The sequence below is a fragment of the Hemicordylus capensis genome, chromosome 1 (assembly GCF_027244095.1).
Source record: "Hemicordylus capensis ecotype Gifberg chromosome 1, rHemCap1.1.pri, whole genome shotgun sequence".
In the NCBI taxonomy this organism is placed as follows: domain Eukaryota; kingdom Metazoa; phylum Chordata; class Lepidosauria; order Squamata; family Cordylidae; genus Hemicordylus; species Hemicordylus capensis.
This window is the reverse complement of record NC_069657.1, coordinates 8,089,671-8,109,325: the sequence shown is the minus strand read 5'-3', so window position 1 is coordinate 8,109,325 and position 19,655 is coordinate 8,089,671. Positions and strand designations below refer to the sequence as shown.

At 48.9% G+C, this 19,655-nt stretch overlaps 1 protein-coding gene across 1 annotated transcript; it reads left to right on the top strand.

The window, feature by feature from the left end:
* Positions 1 to 16: 16 nt before the first annotated feature.
* On the top strand, positions 17 to 18,521 carry MAPK1IP1L (mitogen-activated protein kinase 1 interacting protein 1 like). The gene is made up of 4 exons (XM_053283324.1): positions 17 to 135; positions 9,947 to 9,974; positions 11,856 to 12,563; positions 14,429 to 18,521. Exons 2-4 carry the CDS (start codon positions 9,951 to 9,953, stop codon positions 14,438 to 14,440), a joined length of 744 nt encoding a protein of 247 aa, XP_053139299.1. The 5' UTR covers positions 17 to 135; positions 9,947 to 9,950; the 3' UTR covers positions 14,441 to 18,521.
* The last annotated feature ends 1,134 nt before the right edge of the window (positions 18,522 to 19,655 follow it).

Below are 19,655 nucleotides of genomic sequence, written 5' to 3'. Positions count from 1 at the left end.
AGCATCACGTGACCCGAGGTGCTTTCCTCTCCCGGAGGAGGCCTTGCGAAGGTCATTTCCGCTTCCGCTGAGCTGCGAGAGGGAGGAAGGAGGAGGAGGAGTGGCTGCTGGTGCTGCTCTCTTGGCGCCCCCCAGGTAGGGCCCCGGAGGGAAGAGGCGGGTGGGCTGCCGCGGGGAGGCAGCGCAGGAGCGGGCGGGGGCGGCCTGGTCTCCCCGTTCTTCCCCGGCGCGGGCTTGCTGGGCCTGGCCGGAGGGGCGTTTCCTTCAGCCCGAAGGCGGCGCGGCTTCTATCTCCCCGCCAAGCTGCCTTCCACCGAGTCTGGCCCTTGGTCCATCTAGCTCAGTACTGCCTACACAGACTGGCAGCGACTCCCCCCCCCCCAAGGAGGCAGGCAGGAGCCTCTCCCAGCCCTATCTTGGAGATGCTGCCAGGGAGGGAACTTGGGACCTTCTTCGTTCAGGTGCTCTTCCCATCCCCTGAGGGGAATCTCTTCCAGTGCTCACATGTGGGCTCCCATTCAAATGCAAACCAGGGCAGGCCCTGCTTAGCAGAGGGGACAATTCATGCTTGCTGCCACAAGACCAATTCTCCCCAGTCCTCCCTGTTCTCCTTAGTCCTCCCACCCCACACCAGCCCATAGAGTACATAGGAAACTGCCATATACTGAGTCAGACCATGGGTCTATCTAGCTCAGTGTAGTCTTCACAGACTGGCAGTGGCTTCTCCAAGGTTGCAGGCAGGAGTCCGAGGAGTACTAAATCCTGAGGGCTTGCACCCGAGTAAATGTGGCTTCTCTGGATCATGAGATTCCGCTCTCTTCTGTGCTGGTCAGACCTCCCTTAGAGTACTGTGTCCAGTTCTAGGCCCCACCTTTTAAGAAGGATGTTGCTAAATAGGACTTGGTTCCGTGGAGGGTGACACAGATGGGAAGAGGTCTGGAAATCTGTTTCCATGACACAACGTTTTAAAGCAGCTGGGTGTGTTTAGCCTGGGGGAGAAAAGACTAAGGGGAGATAAAAGCTGGCTTCAAATATCTGGACAGTCACATAGGTGTAGTGGTTAGAGTGAGGGACTAGGACCGGGGAGACCCGAGTTCAAATCCCCATTCAGCCATGAGACTTGTTGGGTGACTCTGGGCCAGTCCCTTCTCTCTCAGCCTAACCTACTTCACAGGGTTGTTGGGAGGAGAAACTTAAGCATGTAGGACACTGCTCTGGGCTGCTTGGAAGAAGAGTGAGATATAAAAAAATGTAAAAATAAATAAATAGGAGAGTGGATTTGTCTTGAGGGCATTGTGGTGTGTGGATGGTGTTTCTGCACTGTTTTGACATTAGTTTTGGCCATATTGCCTAAGGTGGAGAGCCATGTTGGGTGTTTCCCCCCCTCATTTTCATAATGACACTGCATGAATTTCTGCCGCTTGCAGATGTTCTGGGTTGTTACCTTTACTACTTCAGTAGTGTTCCCTCTAACAGGGATTCCCAGATGTTGTTGGCTACAACTCGCAGAATCCCTAGCTGCAATGGCTTTTGCTTGGGGATTATGGGAGTTGTAGTCATCAACATCTGGGAATCCCTGTTAGAGGGAACACTGTTCTTTGGGATTGTGTCCTGTTTTATTGGTCTTGAACACAGAGGCCCAACTCAGAACAGTAGTGTGAGATCATTTGCAGCTAATTAGCCCTATTAGCAAGGTGTGTGGAAACGGGAGGAACTGTTATAATTGCCAGCATGTGTTCAGGGGCATACACAGAAATCCATATTTACATAGAGAAATCCATGTTTGCAAAGAGAAAAACTAAGAGACTTTGAAAATGACACCTTTTCCTCCTGGGCTTTACTGAAGAGTAATGAAGTGCTTTTTACTCTGTAAGTTTATTTTTTGACGCTTTTGAAGTAGACTATAACCTGCTTTGAAACATGCCTGCAAGCTTTGCAATTGCTTCTCAGTGTAACTGTTGTGCATGAACTCATGTACCTTGGCATCACTCTGCCAAAGGTTTGGTGGCTTGCTTTTTGTATGTTTTGCCAATAAAAAGAGAGTATAGGGGAAGAAGCCCTCCTTTCATTACTTGTCTGGGTGGTCCTGTCTGCTCTCCACAAAGGCCACCATATGCAGCACAGGACTAGAACCAGTGAATTGTAATTACACAAGGAAGCAGACTTAAGCTCAACATTAGGAGGAATTTCCCTGACTGTAAGAGTTGTTTGACAGTGGAACAGTCTGCCTCATGCAGTGGCAGATTTTCGTGCTCTAGGGGTTTTCACACAGAGGCTATACGGCCAACAGATTTCTGCACTGAGCAGGACTTGAAACCTTCAGGGTCTCTTCCAGCTCTAAAATGCTGTGTTGCAGCCTAGTTGGTGTGGTGGCTTGAAGGGGGGAATAGCTTCATGACCACATGAAGCCTGAGTTGAGCACCAGGAAATCCCCATCTCACCAACCCATTAAGATAGATGGTATTATCCTCCTGCCATACGAGACTCTTGGTGGTGATGAGAGTGATCCTGACTTAGCTTGGAATGTCTTGGCACACTAAATTGCGGTTGTGGTGATTTCCAAATACTGTGGCAGGGCTGGAACTGTCTTGCAAAATTAAGCAATGGACCACTATGCTTATTGGCGCAACCCTCTTCTAGCACAGCCCCAAATAAGTCAGTGTCATCAGCCCAGGGGTGGAAATAAGGGTGCGCTGGGAGTTCCAGTCAGATGCAGCCACAGGTGAGAGGGCTGTGTGTGGGAGGACTGGAGCATTGAAGTGCTGGCTCTCTTCCTTTTAGTAGGGGGAGAACAACTATCTCTTTTCAGCTCAGCCCTCTTCCCAGTGACTGTTGCTGTGTCTTGCTTGTGTTTCCTTTTACATTGTGAGCCCCTTTAGGACAGGAAAACACTCTCATTGGTGTTTTTTTTTTTTCCTTCATGTAAACCACTTTGAAAAGGTTTTTGTTCAACAGCAAATCTATACAATATATATATTTTATTTTATTTTAGAAGTGGTGGGTGAGACAGGTGAAGGAATATGAGGGGTGGGCATTACTAAAATGAATTTTACTCCAATACCCATGCTAATGAGGCAGAGAGGTGCCTTTTAAAGTAGTATCTTTCTAATATATAATGGCGAGAACAGCTGTTCTCAGTGTAGCATCTCTCCCAGTGGCTGTGTTGCTGGTATAATCGTGAGCATTCTTGGGTCAGAGAGCCATTTCCCCCTCATTTCTCTGATATATAAACTAATACTACAAATACATATATACTGCTTCTCAACAAAAGTTTCCAAAGTGGTTTACATAGAGTAATAATAGATAAGATGGATCCCTGTCCCTAGAGGGCTCGTAATCTAAAAAGAAACATAAGCTAGACACCAGCAACAGCCACTAGAGGAATGATGTGCTGGGGGTGGATAGGGCCAGTTGCTCTCCCCCTGCTCAATAAAGAGAATCATCACTTTAAAAAGGAATGAATGATGAATATTTATTTACTGCTTCTCAACAAAAATTCCCAAAGCACCTTACATAGATATAAAAGGTGCCTCCTTGCTCAGTTAGCAGGGGATAACTGCTTTGAGAGCTTTTTTTTGTGGGAAAGTGGTCTATAAATATCCCAGTAACTTGTTCCTAACCACTCTTGCTTAAATCCCTCGGCTGGGCTCTGATGCTGTATACTTGCCTAAGATTGAGGTCTTGTTACACAGTTCCAGAAATCCATCAACACTCTGCTGTGGAGCATTTTTTTTTTAAAAAATGCATCTTTCTCACACAGATCAAGAGAGGCAAAACATCCTATCAAGTGATGGGAATTACCCAAGGGAACATGAGGGCATGTACTTTCCTACCCGTCCCCATGCACCGCACATATTATATGGAGTTACACTCACTCTCTCCATGGCGTAGTAGAGATCGGATACACAGTTCTGTTTCTCTATTTGTGTGGCACTTCTAGGTAATTGCCAGTTGCATGGAGATCAGTCTTCCCGTATGGCTGCGTGCATGCACAAAGCCCAGCCCCCCTGCGCAGCGATCTCAGACAGCCACTCACTTCAGTCTCGCACTCGCTGCCTCTGGGCAGGTTCCTCCCCCCCCCCCGCTCTTTTGCTGCCACAAATGGTTCCTCTGCCTGCCATCTGGCCCTCCCAGTGCCACTGCCTCTGGGGATTGCTCCTGAGTCTGCCCTTTTGCCCCTGCCGCCGCTCCACCGCCTCTGTGGCTGCTGCTCCCGTCCCGAGTTTCCCCCCCCCCCCGCCTTTCTCCTGTCACCCATGGGCTCTTGCAAGATCGGGGGAATACCTCCTCCCTTGGCTGTGGCACTGCCCACATGTAGCAGGGCCCTGGTCAGCTTTTTCTCTCTTCTAAAAACAGTGGGGGGGGGAGGACCAGAGAGGAGGTATTTGCCCAATCTTGCTGCAGCAAGAGCCCACAGGGGCAGGGGGACTCGGGACCGGAGCAGCAGCCCATGGCAGCAAAAGGACCCACTCAGGAGCAGCCGCTGTGGAGGAGGAGGAGGCAGCACAGGGAGGACTGGGGAAAGCAAGATTAGTCCCCAACTTGGGAATGGAAGCAGTGTAGCTAGAGGGACTGTGTGTTGGAGGGAGGTTAAAAACCATTGTGCATCTCTGGTGAGCAAGAGGATACTCATCAGCCCGGTGTGAGTTTTAAAAGAAGTAGTCCTCCTTCCTGTTGCTTCCCATACCAAATGTACCCCCTGAGTCTCGCTGCCCATGGAATTAGAGTGGGTGCGCATATGTCTTGGATCATGGAGCTGATGGGACAGTCTCTCTCCCCTGCCACAACCAAGCCTGGGTCTCCTCAGCTGGCTTGTGCTGCCTACTGTGTGGGGTCTTGCCACCTGGACACCACTGAAGTAGGAGGCAAGGCAGCTGCCGCCTCCCCCACTGATTGCCTCCCCCAGTTTTCTTGCCCAGATCCCCCCTACCTGCTGCCTGGCATGTGCAGAGCTGGGGAAGGGCCTCGTGTGGCGACAGGAGGTTTGAAGGTATTCATTTGATGGATCGCACTGGGTCACTCGTTCTGCGGAGAGTCTGTCGTCTCCCTGTAGGTGCTGGGATCTATATAGAATGTCACCACCACCCCACACCCACAAACCGCAACTGAATAAATTTCACAGGATATGGCCCCTTACCCTGGGGTGCTAAAACAGTCGTCTATGTTAACCTGTAGTCTGTCATTCATGCAATGCTGTCAGGGTGCTTTCCAGAGTAACACAAAGGGGGGAAAGACAGGTCCTTGCCCCAAGGAGTTTACAAAAGGGGAGGACTGAAAGGAAACAGCGTGGCAAGGGGCTGACTGTGCACAAATCATTTGGGGAAGAAAGCAATGGTCAAGGTTGTGCAGCGGTTCTGAAATAGGAGATGGCACTTAACTGCTGGATCACAAGCTGATAACACCCAACTTCTGAGTTTCTCTAAATGAAATATATAGGAATTGCTTTTATGCCTATAGCCCAGGTTTGGGGAACTTCAGAGATTTCAAATTTTAGGACTTTTCAACTAAATGATGGGATTTCCCTTAATTTTATTTTCTCTCAATTTTGAGATCTTGATGTTGAAATGAGCTACTAAATATGTCACAACACTTAAGCTGCTGTTAGCATCTCTTCTCAACATAGGGATATATTGGATTTTTTTGGCTGGGTGCAACCTGGTAGTGGATTTCCTTATTTAGCATTGTGACATAATGGTTGCTTGTTAATCTATAAATAACCAACCACATTTTTTCCATTCTGATAGGGAGTTTTCCTCCACCCACATTTATTTTGTATGGCAAGTTTAATGAGGTGCTTAAAAGCTGGATCTGTACCCCCTGCTGAGATGTTAGTTGACTAGAACTGCTGTTTGTGCCTCTAGCAAATTGTGCTAAATGACTGCCAACACTGAACAATGTAAAGTAGTCCTCAGAGGAGTTGAAGCAATTTAGCTGTGTGCTGTATCAAACCAGGTGGGATTTCAGCAATCAGCCAATTAGCTAATAGGAGTAACATGGCATTAGAAATACACACTTGCCCGCACACTTGCCCGCACACTTGCCCGCACACTTGCCCGCACACTTGCCCGCACACTTGCCCGCACACTTGCCCGCACACTTGCCCGCACACTTGCCCGCACACTTGCCCGCACACTTGCCCGCACACTTGCCCAAGGTGTGAGTAGCTGGTGAGAGTTGTGAATTCTAGTGAAGGAATGGAGGCCACTTGTGGCTGTTGTAGGGGGTCTGCCTATAATTCCGCCTGAACAACGGTGTGATGCAGTTACTGTGCCCTGCCCGGATAAAGCCATGCTAAAACAATGCAGTGCATCTCCCTCTCCTCGTCTTTGGGATGTAGCAATTGATGTGCATAACTGCAGCAATTGATAAGCATAATAAGCTGTTCTTAATATTCTATTGAAAATATTAGCACAGCATTGTGTTTGCTTCCATGCTCGGGATCATTAGGAAGGGGGTTGAAAATAAAATGGCTAATATTATAATGCCCTTATACAAAACTATGGTGCGGCCACACCTGGAGTATTGCGTACTATTCTGGTCACCACATCTAAAAAGGACATTGTAGAACTGGAAAAGGTGCAGAAGAGGGCAACCAAGATGATCAGGGGCCTAGAGCACCTTTCTTATGAGGCTAGGCTACAATACCTGGGGCTGTTTAGTTTAGAAAAAAGACATCTGCGGGGAGACACGATAGAGGTCTATAAAATTATGCATGGTGTGGAGAAAGTGGATAGAGAGAAAATTCTCTCATACACACAACACACTAGAACCAGGGGTCATCCCATGAAATTGGTTGCCAATAAATTTAGGTCCAACAAATGGAAGTACTTTTTTACACAACACGTAATCCACTTGTGGAATTCTCTGCCACAAGATGTGGTGACAGCCAACAACCTCGATGGTTTGAAGAGGGGTTTGGATAACTTCATGGAGGAGATGTCTATCAACGGCTACTAGTCAGAGGGCTCTAGGCCACCTCCAGCCTCAGAGGCAGGCTGCCTCTGAATACCAGTTGCAGGGGAGTAACAGCAAGAGAGAGGGCATGCCCTCAACTCCTGCCTGTAGGATACCCTGGCCTCTTGATCTAAAAGATCCCCAAGATAACTTACAGTACAATAGAAGCTGCATGCTGGAGCAGATGTGAGCCAGGGGTCTAGTTCTCATAACTTGCCAGTTATGTTGCTTGAAGTGGCTTCCTTCTTGTTGGAGACCTCTGCTCAAAATTGCACCAGTTATATCAAATCAGTATATGAAATTGTCTCGCCACCACCGTGATCCGTTGTTTGTCTCCCTGGCCCATAATCCCCCTAGCTTCCCCGCCCCCTTCCCCATTCTCATCAGCACGCAGCTTCTCATGTCTTTAGGTCCAGTGGAAAGTGCTTTGTCCACAACCCTTCCCTGCCCCCTACATCACTGGCCTTGATTTATTTTATTTTACAATTATATCCCACTCTTCCTCCAAGGAGCCCAGAGTGGTGTACTACATACTTGAGTTTCTCTTTCACAACAACCCCGTGAAGTAGGCTAGACTGAGAGAGAAGTGACTGGCCCAGAGTCACCCAGCTAGTTTCATGGCTGAATGGGGATTTGAACTCGGGTCTCCCCGGTCCTAGTCCGGCACTCTAACCACCTCACCATGCTGGCTTTTTGCTTTTATACACACACACACACACACCCCGCCACCTCCCCTTATTCTGCTCTAGCTACTCAGTCTAATACTGGCTAGATTCTCTTTCCTTCGGCCGGCTTTCTTCCTGGACCGTGTTCTTGGTCAACTTCCCTGCTCACCTTTCTAGCTTGTGTATATCTCTCTCCTTTCACCCCACCATTTCTGCCAACCGTGTACAAATGTCCTTTATTACCTAGGCTGCTTGAGGGTTTCTTCCGGTCCAGCTGACTGCTTTCCTCCACCACAACCACTGCTGCACTCAGCTGTCTGCTCCCTTGAGTGACACTTTCCCTTCTGCCAATTGGCCATTTCTGCGCATCCTGTGACACCAACAGCCCCCCAGCTGGAGAAGCAGATTTGCAGGTGGCAGCCAGTTGGCGGCCTTTTCATTCTGTTTTGCATAAGGAATTGAGATTTCAGCCCTTGCCAGTGTTGCTGGGAAGTTCCTTTCCCCTGGCTGTGGCTCCCAGCATGTGGTCTTGTGCAAACGTTCATTTTTGCTTTCTGACTGCGGCACAGACTGCAGCCAGGATGAGGTGATTTAGGAAGCTTAATGTGTGGCTTTGATGCCGTTTGATGCCCTGAGCATCACTATTTATATGGCTGTCTAGTTGGAAAGGGCAGGGGAGTCCTTGGTGGCATTTGACAGAATGCTCGAATCGATAGAAATTGAACTCTGTGTCAGGATTCAGGCTGGTCCCGAGGCAACGTCTGAGGGGGGTATCTGACAGGGACTCAAGCTGCAGATTGTCCCTTAGTGCTGCTTTGAGGACGTAACTACTGGATAATCCGCCAAAGAAGCCTGTCAAAACAGCAAGAGGCCGGTGCAGTCGGTGGTGTGGTAGTGCCTGCACACATCTGCCCCTCAGTCCTCCAGATCAGGCATGCTTTTGCCCTCCCACTAAAGGAAAGGCTGCTGGCTGCTTGCGCTGTGCTTCTGCTTTGCTCTTCTTCTCATGCACCTCGCTCTTTTGACTTGACCTTCAAATTTCTGTTGCATCCCAGCTCTTCCAACCACTGCCCTGTCCCAAGCAAAGGAAACATTCAAAAGCTGGGAGGGAATTGCTCAGCCCGGTCAAAGGAAGCCCAACAGGTTCCAGTCACCTGAGGGTGCTGCTTTATGACTTTGGCCTGCTCATTGCAGACTTTGAGACTTGCCACCAGCTTCTGGGTGGGGCTGTCCTGCAGATGCCAAAGAGCCCTGCGTTGCAGTTATCCTGGCCATCGTTTGTGCCCATCCTAGGCTGAGTCAGCCACTGGCTGAAAGGTCCTTCCCCAGCTCACCGTTTTCCTTCCCCATTCCACATGCCGGGGGTGTGGCAACACAATTAATGGGAGTGACTGAAATAGCACTTGCTGCCGAAACGGTTCTATTTTTAGGTGTGCAGCGCTGTTGGGGGTTGGGTGCCCTTGATGGCATCTGCTCTTCTGGGTTCAGGAATTCCTCTGTGCTTCTGTCACTGCCCTGCTGGAAACCAAAATCGGATTGTCCAGGAATTCACTCAGGCAAATAAGTTTCCGTGTCGGGGAAAGGCCCCAGTTAGCCTGCAGCAACGAAACCTTTGGAGTTGTGCAAAGTGTGGTGTGCTTGGCAGAGATGCCTCTTCTTCCTGGTTAAGCTTTCCAGAAAGTTGCTTCCACCCATGACAGACCAGCTCACATACTGCACAGGGCAAGCGGAAGGTCTGCTCTGATGCCTCCTCAGCAGACGTCGTGCTGCCCACTTTGCCTGATGCAGTCGTAGCACTTACTCACAAATAGATGGGAGTCGCTTTTGCCAATGTGGGTGGGAGTTTGTCCCTTAACTTCTGGGATATTTTGTGGTGCAGACACACACACACACCCCACCCTTCTCCGGCCAGTCGGACTTTAACTGAATGTTTGGGACCTGGTCCCTTCCTGAGGCACATGGAGCTGGACTCTCCAGCCCTAAGGGAACAAGGGATTCTGTGTTCCCAGAATGACCATCATGGTTCAGTCTAGATCTCATTCCGCCAGTCTGTTGCAGACACGTGCCGCGCTCATGTTATCCCACCAGTCTGTGGCACACATGAAGCCCTTTTCACCTGCAGTTGTGTGCCCTTCCCTTTAGTGTGGCTGGTGCTTGCAGGGGCCTTACAGGTTATCCTTCAAAAACCTTGCGAGCACATCTTGAATGAAGACAGGCACTTCATTCATGCACCGAAGTCAGACTGTTAACATAGGCTCCATTTGAATTACTTGCACACAGTGGCCTAAAACTCTGAATTAAACCAATTTCATTTTTTTTTTTTACAGGAAAATGTCAGCTGCTGATGAATTTTCGGTGAGTTGTCTTATGAACTGTAACTTATTTCTGGCTTCAGTTAGAATAATTCAGATATTTAGATAGATGACTTTATACAGTGGCCTTAAAGAATGGAAAATTGCATTTTGTGGGGAGCACACTTTTCTGTTACGCAGATAATGTTTTTATGCTGGCTCTTGAATTTGATGGTTGAAACACCATTTTCTTACAGCGATTTTTAAAAAGTGCTATATTTTAATCTGCCCACTGGGACTATAATCTGCGTTGCAGGTAGAGGGATCAGCATTTGTCTGACACGTGTTGTGGGAGTCTGGTGATTAGCTTAGCTAAAAAAAAACAGTATTGAAAAATGGTTTGACAAAAACTGAGGCTGACTGTACCCAATGCAGAGTGCATCAGAGCAGGAGGCGTAAAAATGGGGGGAGTGGATCGCAGCTAAAGATACTTGGGTCAGAGTGAGCAGGGAAGAGGCATGTGGGAGGGTCTGCAGAATTAAGCCCCCTTCGTATCAGGGGCTTAGACAAATCATGGAGGAGAGTAGCCTATCAGTGGCTACTAGTCTCATGGCTATAGGCCACCTCCAGCCTCAGAGGCAAGATGCCTTTATATGCCAATTGTAGGGGAGCAACAGCAGGAGAGAGGGCATGCCCTCCCCTCTTGCTTGTGGGCTTCTCACCCAGCGGCATCTGGCGGGCCACTGTGTGAAAGAGGATGCTGGACTAGATGGGCTTCCTTGGGCTTGATCCAGCAGGGCTGTTCTTATATGACCAACAAATCCTAGCCAGCTCACCAACTATATATCAAACCTGCTAGAAGCTTGCAGTAAAGTCCCTGGGCAACATCCAGGCTTATGTTAGGCTTGACCTAAGTCCCACTGATTATTAATGGGACTTCAGTTAGTCTTGACTGACTTGTCTTATTGGTTTCAGTGGTGCTTAGTCATGACAAACAAGTGTGGATGCTGGCCCCTGCGGCTACTGCTTTCCTGGGGCTGGAAACGGGCTGCCAAGTCTCCGTAAGACCCCGGCTCACAGCTGGCTGGCTGCATTCAGCTTGGTGGGTCACAAGTTCGCCGCTGCTTGCTTGTGAGCGTTGCATGGCAACAAAGGTCTGCATAATGTGTCGCTCTGGCCATGGCTGGTTTTATTGTCACTTCAAGGTTGCGGTAAGCCACTTGAGCTTCTGGGAAAGCAAGAGACGTGTATTCAAAATAAACTTGTGCAGAGCTGGAATCGAATGGGGGAGAACTTCAGAAGACACATGACCTTTGGCCATTTTCCCTCCCTACAAACTGTCCCTGGGTATGCAGCCGTGTTGAGAGATGATTTCCATGACTGTAGTTCCAAAAAAGGACCATCTCAGTCATCGAAGGGGTTGCAAAGCTTGCCCGTATGGTGCGACTTCTAGTGGTAGCTTGTCCACATGATCATGGGCTTGAGTGTGGTTCTGCAGCAGAGAAGACCAGGGATGGTGGGCAAACTTTCCTGTGAAGCCCAGCCGGTCTTCCTTGGTCCGTCTTCACCCACAGTGTGTGGATCGGTGTGGGGGGCAGGTATCGGAAGGATCGAGGCTGTGTGCTCTGACCTGACATGGGTGGATAGAGAGGCCTACATGCCTGCCCTCTGATCCTTGTGTGCCCCCAGCGTGCCCCAGAATCCTGCAGCGCGTAGCAGTTGTATAGCAGGTCTTCCGGAGTTGGTCAGCAGCGAAGCTGGTGTGGCTTTCCCTGAAGCCAGACAGTCTTGAGATGCTAGCTTCAGGAAAGGCACTACGAGTTGATCGGAGTTGTTCGGAATCTGCTGATCGGCACAGGTGGTGGCCAGAGGAGAAGGTGATTGCCTGTCATAGGGAGGGGAGGTCTCGGTGACGGAAGATGCTGACCAGTGTTTTGTTTTCCAGCTGGCGGATGCTCTACCAGACAGCTCCCCTGCCAAGACCTCAGGAGTCGGCAACGCAAAACCTGCTCAGCAGCCCGGCCAACCCCCACAAGCCTGGCCAGCTTCCAACCCCTGGAATAACCCTCCAAGCGCCCCCCCTGCAGCTCCCTCTGGGTTGCCTCCCAGCACGTCCACCTCCAACGTCTCCTTTGGCCCGCCCCCCACAGGGATGTATCCTTCCCTTCCCCCTGGAGCCCCGGCTCCTTTTCCGCCTCCGCCTCCTGGGTCCACATGTCCTCCTCCAGGTGCCCCCTACCCACCCCCAGGCCCTGTTCCGCCAGGGCAGTACCCTCCACCAAACATGCCCTTTCCAGAGCTTCCGAGGCCCTATGGGGGTCCAGCAGAGCCGGCTGCGCCCCCCACCGCTGTTGGGCCATGGGGATCCATGCCGTCCGGAGGGTGGGGGCCCACAGTAGGCGGCCAGTATCCTGCGCCTAGCATGCCATATCCACCCCCAGGGCCCTATTCTACTCCAACCCAGACCCCAGGGGCTGCACCCACAGTGCCATGGGGTGCTGTGCCACCAGGACCGTGGGGACCTTCACCACCAGGCCCGTTTCCGCCACCCACAGGAAGCTACCCAGCTCCAGGACTGTACCCAACGCCACCTAATCCTTACCAAGTGCCACCAGCACCGGCTGGGGCTCCGTCCATGCCTGGTGGCCCTCATGTGAGTCCTCTGAGCTTTTCTCTGTTCAACAGTGGATACCATGACTATGGGAAACCCCTGTATCGGGTAGCAGCGATACGAGAAGATGCCGAAAGGCATCATCTCGTACTGCACGGGAGGAGGCAGTGGTCAGCCCCTCCTCTATTCTACCAAAGACAACCACAGGGCTCTGTGCGTGCCACAGTTGACACGGACGCGACAGCACACTTCACCATTACCATGACAATTTGCAGTTGGAATCAGCAGGTCTTGAATAAATCCAGAGTACAGCTGGAAATTACTGTGTGGGCTTGCGCAAGTTAAACCCCCCGTCCAAAGCTAAGGAGAAAGTGAAAAAGGACAGGCTGATTCCTGCAGTCTTATTTCTGGGGAGTCCGTCCATATGCCTGGAGGTTTCTCCTTCCTTCTCCTTGCCTTCCTTTGCCACAAAGGTGAAGAATCACAGGGACATAGGAGGCTGCTTTATATTGAGTCAGAGCATTGGTCCCTCTAGCTCAGTATTTTTTACACAGACTGGTAGCAACTTCTCCAAGGTGTCAGGCAGGAGTCTCTCTCAGCCCTATCTTGGAGATGCCAGGGAGGGAACTTGGAATCTTCTGCAGAGCAGCCTCATCCCCTAAGGGGAATATCTTACAGTGCTGATACATGTAGTCTCCCATTCAAATGCAAACCAGGGCAAACCCTGCTTAGCAAAGGGGACCATTCATGCTCACAACCGCAAGACCAGCTCTGCTCCCATAGAGCTGGAGGGAGCCTGGCAGGCCATCTAATCTCAACCCACTGCTCAGTGCAGGAGCTGTTGCTGCCCTATGCCCTGGGGGTAGAAACTCAGTAGGAAGGAATGCTGTGAGCTTGCTAGCCCTTGTTATAAATTTGAGCAGAAGGGAGGGAAGCAGTATGGGGGCATCTTTCTCCCAGGTGCCTGCCTAGATAGCTTTTCTGCATAACTTTGGCCCTCCTTGGTTCATTGCTTGGTTCACTACAATTCTCAGGGCTGCTGATCAGTGCCTTGCAAGAAAAGCTGGGACTTTTTACAAGACACAAAATGTGCCGTTCTAGAAGATTTGTGCAGTTCAAAACTTCCAGATATTGCAAAAGCTGTATTATGTTAGAGAGATGTTGTGAAAAGTGACCGAAGTCAAGTGAGTAGTCCAGGCTCCTCTGGAACCCAGCCCCTGATCAAGCAACCCACTGCCAAAAATGCTTCCTGCAGACTCCACTTCTGCTCCCCATGGAGTCTTCACCGATGAATCTAACACTCTGCTGTCAAGTTCCCAGTTCTGAGGATTTTCACTCACTCTAGCAAGCATGAATTGCCCCCTTACCTAAGCAGGGTCCACCCTGGTTGCATATGAATGGGAGACTTGATGTGTGAGCACTGGAAGATATTCCCCTTAGGGGATGGGAAGAGCAGAAGGTTCCAAGTCCCCTCCCTGGCAGCATCTCCAAGATAGGACTGAGAGAGACACCTGCAACCTTGGAGAAGCCGCTGCCAGTCTGTGTAGACAATAATGAGCTAGATGGCCCTATGGTCTGACTCAGTATATGGCAGCTTCCTGTGTCCCTATGTGCCAGCTTCTAAATGTCACTCTGTGTGTGTGCGTATGTGCACGCACGCACACACACAGAAAGAAAATGCACACGTGTGTTGTGCATACTGCACACATGAAATGCACTTGTGTCTTTTTGTGCAGCAGGCAGTGTTGGGAGTTGTAGTCTAACGGCAGCTGGAAGCCTCCATTTGACTTCTCCTGAGCTATAGAAATTGGCAGCAGTTTGTAGTGGGAAGGGAACTGGAATCTGTAAGATGCTAAAATCTGTTGATCTCCGAACCTGAGACCTTTTCAATTTTCTTTTTTTCACAGCCCTACCGTTGAACTTGTGGCAGGCTGAAGAAGAATCCTCTCCACCTGCATCTCCTATTTACAGAAATTTTAAAAAAAACATTTGTTTTTGGTAACCTTTTGGAGTCCTGAAGACCACACTCTTCTTCTGCACACCCCTCTGCGGTGTCAAGGAGCCTCTGCATAAGCCGAGCTCCATCCAGATGCTGACGTAACCTTTTCATTTGTCAAGATGAATGGAGAGAAACAAGCCGCCTGCCCCAGCTCTCTGATCCTTACTTGAGTAAGGATTCCATCTTAGAATAGGTGGGTGTTTGCCCAGTGGGTAAGAACTGCTCTGGAATCACCTCCAGGGATTGGTTGGAAACCCTGGACTGTCGCCACGACTGCTTTAAATGCTGGACTTGCGGTGTTTGTCATCCTGATAACACATCCTCCTTGTCTGTGTTCAGGTTATTCAAGTCATTTCAGTCAATATATTCTGGAGGAGTTCTTGAAGAAATGGGCTAGGCACGCTATAACGATTCATCAAATTGAACGAGAAGCAAAGCTTGTGAATTTGAAGGGGATTCTTAACTTCAAACTTGATTTCTCCTAATTTGGGGGGGGCTGTTGCAGACATGTAGATCTGACTCTTCATATGGCATGAACCTGGGTGTTGTTTTGCAGGTCAGTTTGACTGGGTGTTCAGGCAGTTGAGATCCATACTTGTAAGAGGCTAGTTTGCCGGCTGAATTATTCTCCATAGTTTTGTTAAAGAGAGAGCCGTGCTAAATCTGGGAATAAAGCTTCTTGGATATCAGCTTGACCAGTGTGCCCCAAAAGCTCTTTGGTGTGTTGTGCCCGACTCCTGTAAACTAAAATCTGAATTTAAGCATTGGGGGCAGGATGGGGAAGATTAGAAACATCCTTTATTTTCCAGTTATCCTCAAAAAATCTGTACCTAGCTGAACTCTCGCCCTCTCTAGGAAATTAGTTGTTTTGACATCAGGGTTCCATTCTTCTTGGGGGTAATTTTCTCCCGGACTGGATGGCAAGGTACAGTCTAAGATTATATAGTTGGAAATCTCTATGGTCTGGCTCATAGAATGTCCTCCTGATGTTGGAGGTGCCTCCTTCTGCAATTCTTTCTCAAACCACCTCTGTTTAACTGAGTAAAACATTCACGGCAGATGCAAGAGGAGGTGCAAGGGCAGTTTTGCTTTTCCTGCATGTACCTCTGCCGTCTTGGAATTCCTCACTACTCTGCTCTATTAAATCTGTTATTCATGGGGCCCCAATAGAGTGGCATTCGGAGCTCCATTTGTTGCTGCTAGGATGAGCAGTTTCTCTCTTTAGGACAGCCTTGTAAATAAGTCCACAAGTTAAAAGCCCATTAAAAAAATTGCTAGTCCATTTGCCTGCACGTACTTGCATTTTTGTGGCCCCCTCAGCAGCCCAGATGGTGTGTCCAAGGCCCATCTCCTCCCTGCTTCACGGAAGCTTCTGTCTGGTTGCTCGAAGACACTCTCCATAGGGAGGAGCTGATTGACAAGCTTGCTTTAGGAGATTGCTTTGCAGGAGGATCTCAGCCAACTGATGTTTCTCTTCCCAAGAACTGGCAGAACCACCTAAAATGGAACAGTGGGGGTGGGTACGCCACAAGCTGTCTTTCCATGGTGGTGGCAAAGGTTCTAATTGAAGCCTGGAGTAGCTCCGGTATATGGATGTGAATGCTAATTTTGTAACAGAGAGCGGGGGAAATGGCACCCCGCGCATGCAGAGCCTTTCTTGTCTGTCAGTCTCATGTGAGTTTGCAGCACACGTTCATTTCTTGTTCATTGCATGCCGTCTGCAGGTCTTCCTTCAAGGTTGAGCTTCTCTCGTGGGAATATCTTGCATTTTCCCAGCAGTTAAAAGGCACACTGTTTTGTACTTGGGGAAATGCACTTCTTTCCCAGATTGCACATGCATTGCTATTGTGACTGCCGTGTGGAATGTCATTGTGCAGCTCGCAAGCGACTATTGCATGTTGCTTTGTGATGTGGTTAGTAATGAATAATGACCCGTTCCCTGTCTCCTGCATCCCCACCAGGATCATTGTGTTGTAGGCTGCAAGTGAGGTCCTGCTGTCTTAGAAACCATCTTGTTTTTTGTCTGCTAATGCAGTTCTTTGAAGGCTGTGTCCTTCCCCTCTCCCATGCCCATTTCCTCCACCCCGTGTGTGCATGTGCTCCCGTAATCGCCTGCAGGGATATCTGTGTCCATCCCCCCAGCTAATTACATGTAGATGGGAGGTCATAGTATTGGCACTGAAAAGGGATTTGCCATATTGCAGAAAAGCTAAAATACAATTTGGGCTTTCTTTGACTGATTGTGGTAGATTCCTCGGATCATTGCCAATAGTCTAATCTAAATTAGGGTAGTTCAGTTCATTTGTACCAGGTTGTTTCCATCGGATAAGGGTGAGAAAATAGTATGGACCAGTCTGTCAGCCTTGGAGATGCCCAGAGCAGAAGAGTTCTATGAAATATTGAAACTTTGCATAATGTGGACCAGATACGTTTGTGCGTACTTTTTGTATCACCTAATAGTAAATGTGCACGTTGTGAGTTCTTGGGAATGAAAACTGCAAAAGAACATTGGAGTTCTCAAAAGCTAAAGCAGAATCCTCTTCCTGCAGCAGACCTAATTTAGGCTCATGGAACACCCATCTTTCGGATGTTCTTCCTCTCTGTGCTGAGGCTACCATATCATGGGGGTCATTCTCTGGCAACAGGGGGTCTGTGGCCCACCTAGACAGGAGCAGGCAGACCTGTCAGCCTAACGAAGCAGAGTTGTGTCTGCACCCTTCCTAGACAGAAAATAAAGCCCCTCCAGAGCAAAGCAGGGTGTGCATGTGTGGTAGTGGTGCCCTGTTTTAAACTCTGGGTTTGATGGAAAGGTTGGTCACCCCTGCTTTATACGCTCCAAATATGAGTCGGTAACAGCTTAATGCAGGGCTGTGGGCGCTAATTGGAATTCTGCAACCAGGCAACCCAGACAAACCTGGATTCTGTGGTCCAGATGAGCCAAGGTGCACATAACTTCCATTGTTACCCTTTTGCATTATACTGGTGTATTTGGCATGAGGAAGGACTGGGAGTGAGGCCGGCTGCTGAAGACCTTCTTTAACCCCCTCATGGCTCCGGACACTCCAGCAGCAATTGAGCTAGTAGAGAGAGAGAGAGAGATGAGATTCTGAAGAAGCCAAATCCTGTGCCCCATTCTGCCCCCTTTACAGAATTGCTGCATAAACACAGCCCTGCCCTACATAGGGATATATCAAATGATAAGTGATTGCAGTCGCACCATTTGAGTGCTGAAAGCCCTCCCACCTTTTGGCTGAGAGAAGAATAGTTCCCGCTTCTGGCCTGTGGGTGTGTGTGGAAGAAGAGAGTGAAAACTACTGCTATTTAAAATGTCTGTAAGTGTCCACTGTCTGCTCATGTCCAGCTCCTATTGAAAAAGTTCCAAAACCAGAGCCAGACTTTGAAAAATGGGCCCGATTCATCCACAGACTGCAGGGCTGGAAATGAAGTCTGCTCATTGGGGAGACGCCGATCAGCATCTTGGCTTCATATTAGTCCTTGATGACCCAAGAACTGCTTGAACCACCACCCTGCACCCCTCTTGCCTCAATCTTGTGAGAACCTGGCCCCCTAGCCATGAAAGGCTCCTCGCTCTTAAAAATAGGTTGTCTGATACCGTGTAGTAAAACCTTTTAGCCATTCTGTCCAGAGCGTGAGCGACTTTGGGCCCCCGATGCTTGTCATGCCATGGAGTTTGTGTCGTTCAGATTGTGTTCTTTGTGAGTTTTCGAAACAGCTGAGAAGTTTGGGGTTGTGTTTTTCGCTTGTGCTTCTGGGATGGACATTAACTGCATTTGTTTACAATATGGAATTATTAAGCAATCACACTTCTGAAGTATATAGACCATATCACTTGCTGCTGTAATTTTTTTTTTCTTTTTAGATGACAAAAATATTTGCCGTATTATGGTAGTGAAGAGGCTTTAAATACAGGATTTGATATTTTTTTGAAAATGCTGTCACGTTTTGTATACAACTAGACATTAAACGTATTTTCAAGATCATTGTGTTCATTATGCTGCTTAACTGCTCTGACTTTGGGTACTTGTGTAGATTTTTTATTTAACTCCTGTGACTGTCATGGCTTCCCACACCCCACAAAGAGCTGTGGGAATTTTAGCTTTGGTAATGTACATAGAAAGCTGCCCAATACTGAGTCAAGCTACTGGTCCATCTAGCTCAGTATTGTCTACACTGACTGGTAGCGGCTCTCCAATGTTTCAGGCAAGGCTCTTTCCCAGCCCCACCGTGAGGTGCTGCCAGGGATTGAACCTGGAACTTTCTGCATGCAAAGCAGATGCTCTACCACTGAGCTGTGGCCCCATCCCCAAAGGAGAAATCCTATATTTATTTATTTATTTATTTATTTATTTTTATATACCGCCCTTCCAAAAACGGCTCAGGGTGGTTTACATCCAAATAAAAACAATTAGAATCAAAACTAAATTTATTTATTTTATCAAATGTTTCAAATTTAAATCAAACATTTAAAATCATTTAAACACTGAAATCATTTAAAACCAACATTGAACATTTTAAATCACTGCAGACAGCCCTCACATGGAGAGTGACCTGTCCAAATGCAAACCAAGGTGGACCCTGCTTACAAAGGGGACGTTGCATGCTTGCTACTACAAGACCGGCTTTCCTCCCCAAAAGAACCTTGAGAACCTAGGAAACTCCCTGATCCCAAATTAGACCATTGGTCCATCTAGCTCAGTACTGTCTACATTGATGGGTTGTCGCTCTCCAAGGTTTCTAGCAGGAGTCTCTCCCAGCTCCGTCTGGAGGGATTGCCAGGGATTGAACCTGGGACCTTTGCATGTGAAGCAGGTGCCCTCCCACTGTGCTACAGCCCCATCTCTCTTGAGAAACCTCTGTTACAGGCATCCTCCGACTTAGTCCCCCAGGTACTTGTTGGTCTACAACTCCCATTGTGACTGGGTAGTCCACCACCACCTGCGGAACCAAGTTGGAGAACCCCTGATCTATTCGACGCTTGGTGCATCGAATCCTGCACAGAACTTTAAATCACAGGTTTCCTTTGAAAAAAGAATGATTGTCAAACCACGTTCTTTAGCCTGTGGCATATGCCTGTGTTAAAACTGGTCCGAGACTGCCCTCCTGGGCTAAGAGGC

Coding starts and splice junctions, on each gene's coding strand:
- MAPK1IP1L (XM_053283324.1), top strand. CDS start 9,951: ATGTCAGCTGCTGATGAATTTTCG. Junction 9,975..11,855: donor CAGCTGCTGATGAATTTTCG/GTGAGTTGTCTT, acceptor TTTGTTTTCCAG/CTGGCGGATGCTCTACCAGA.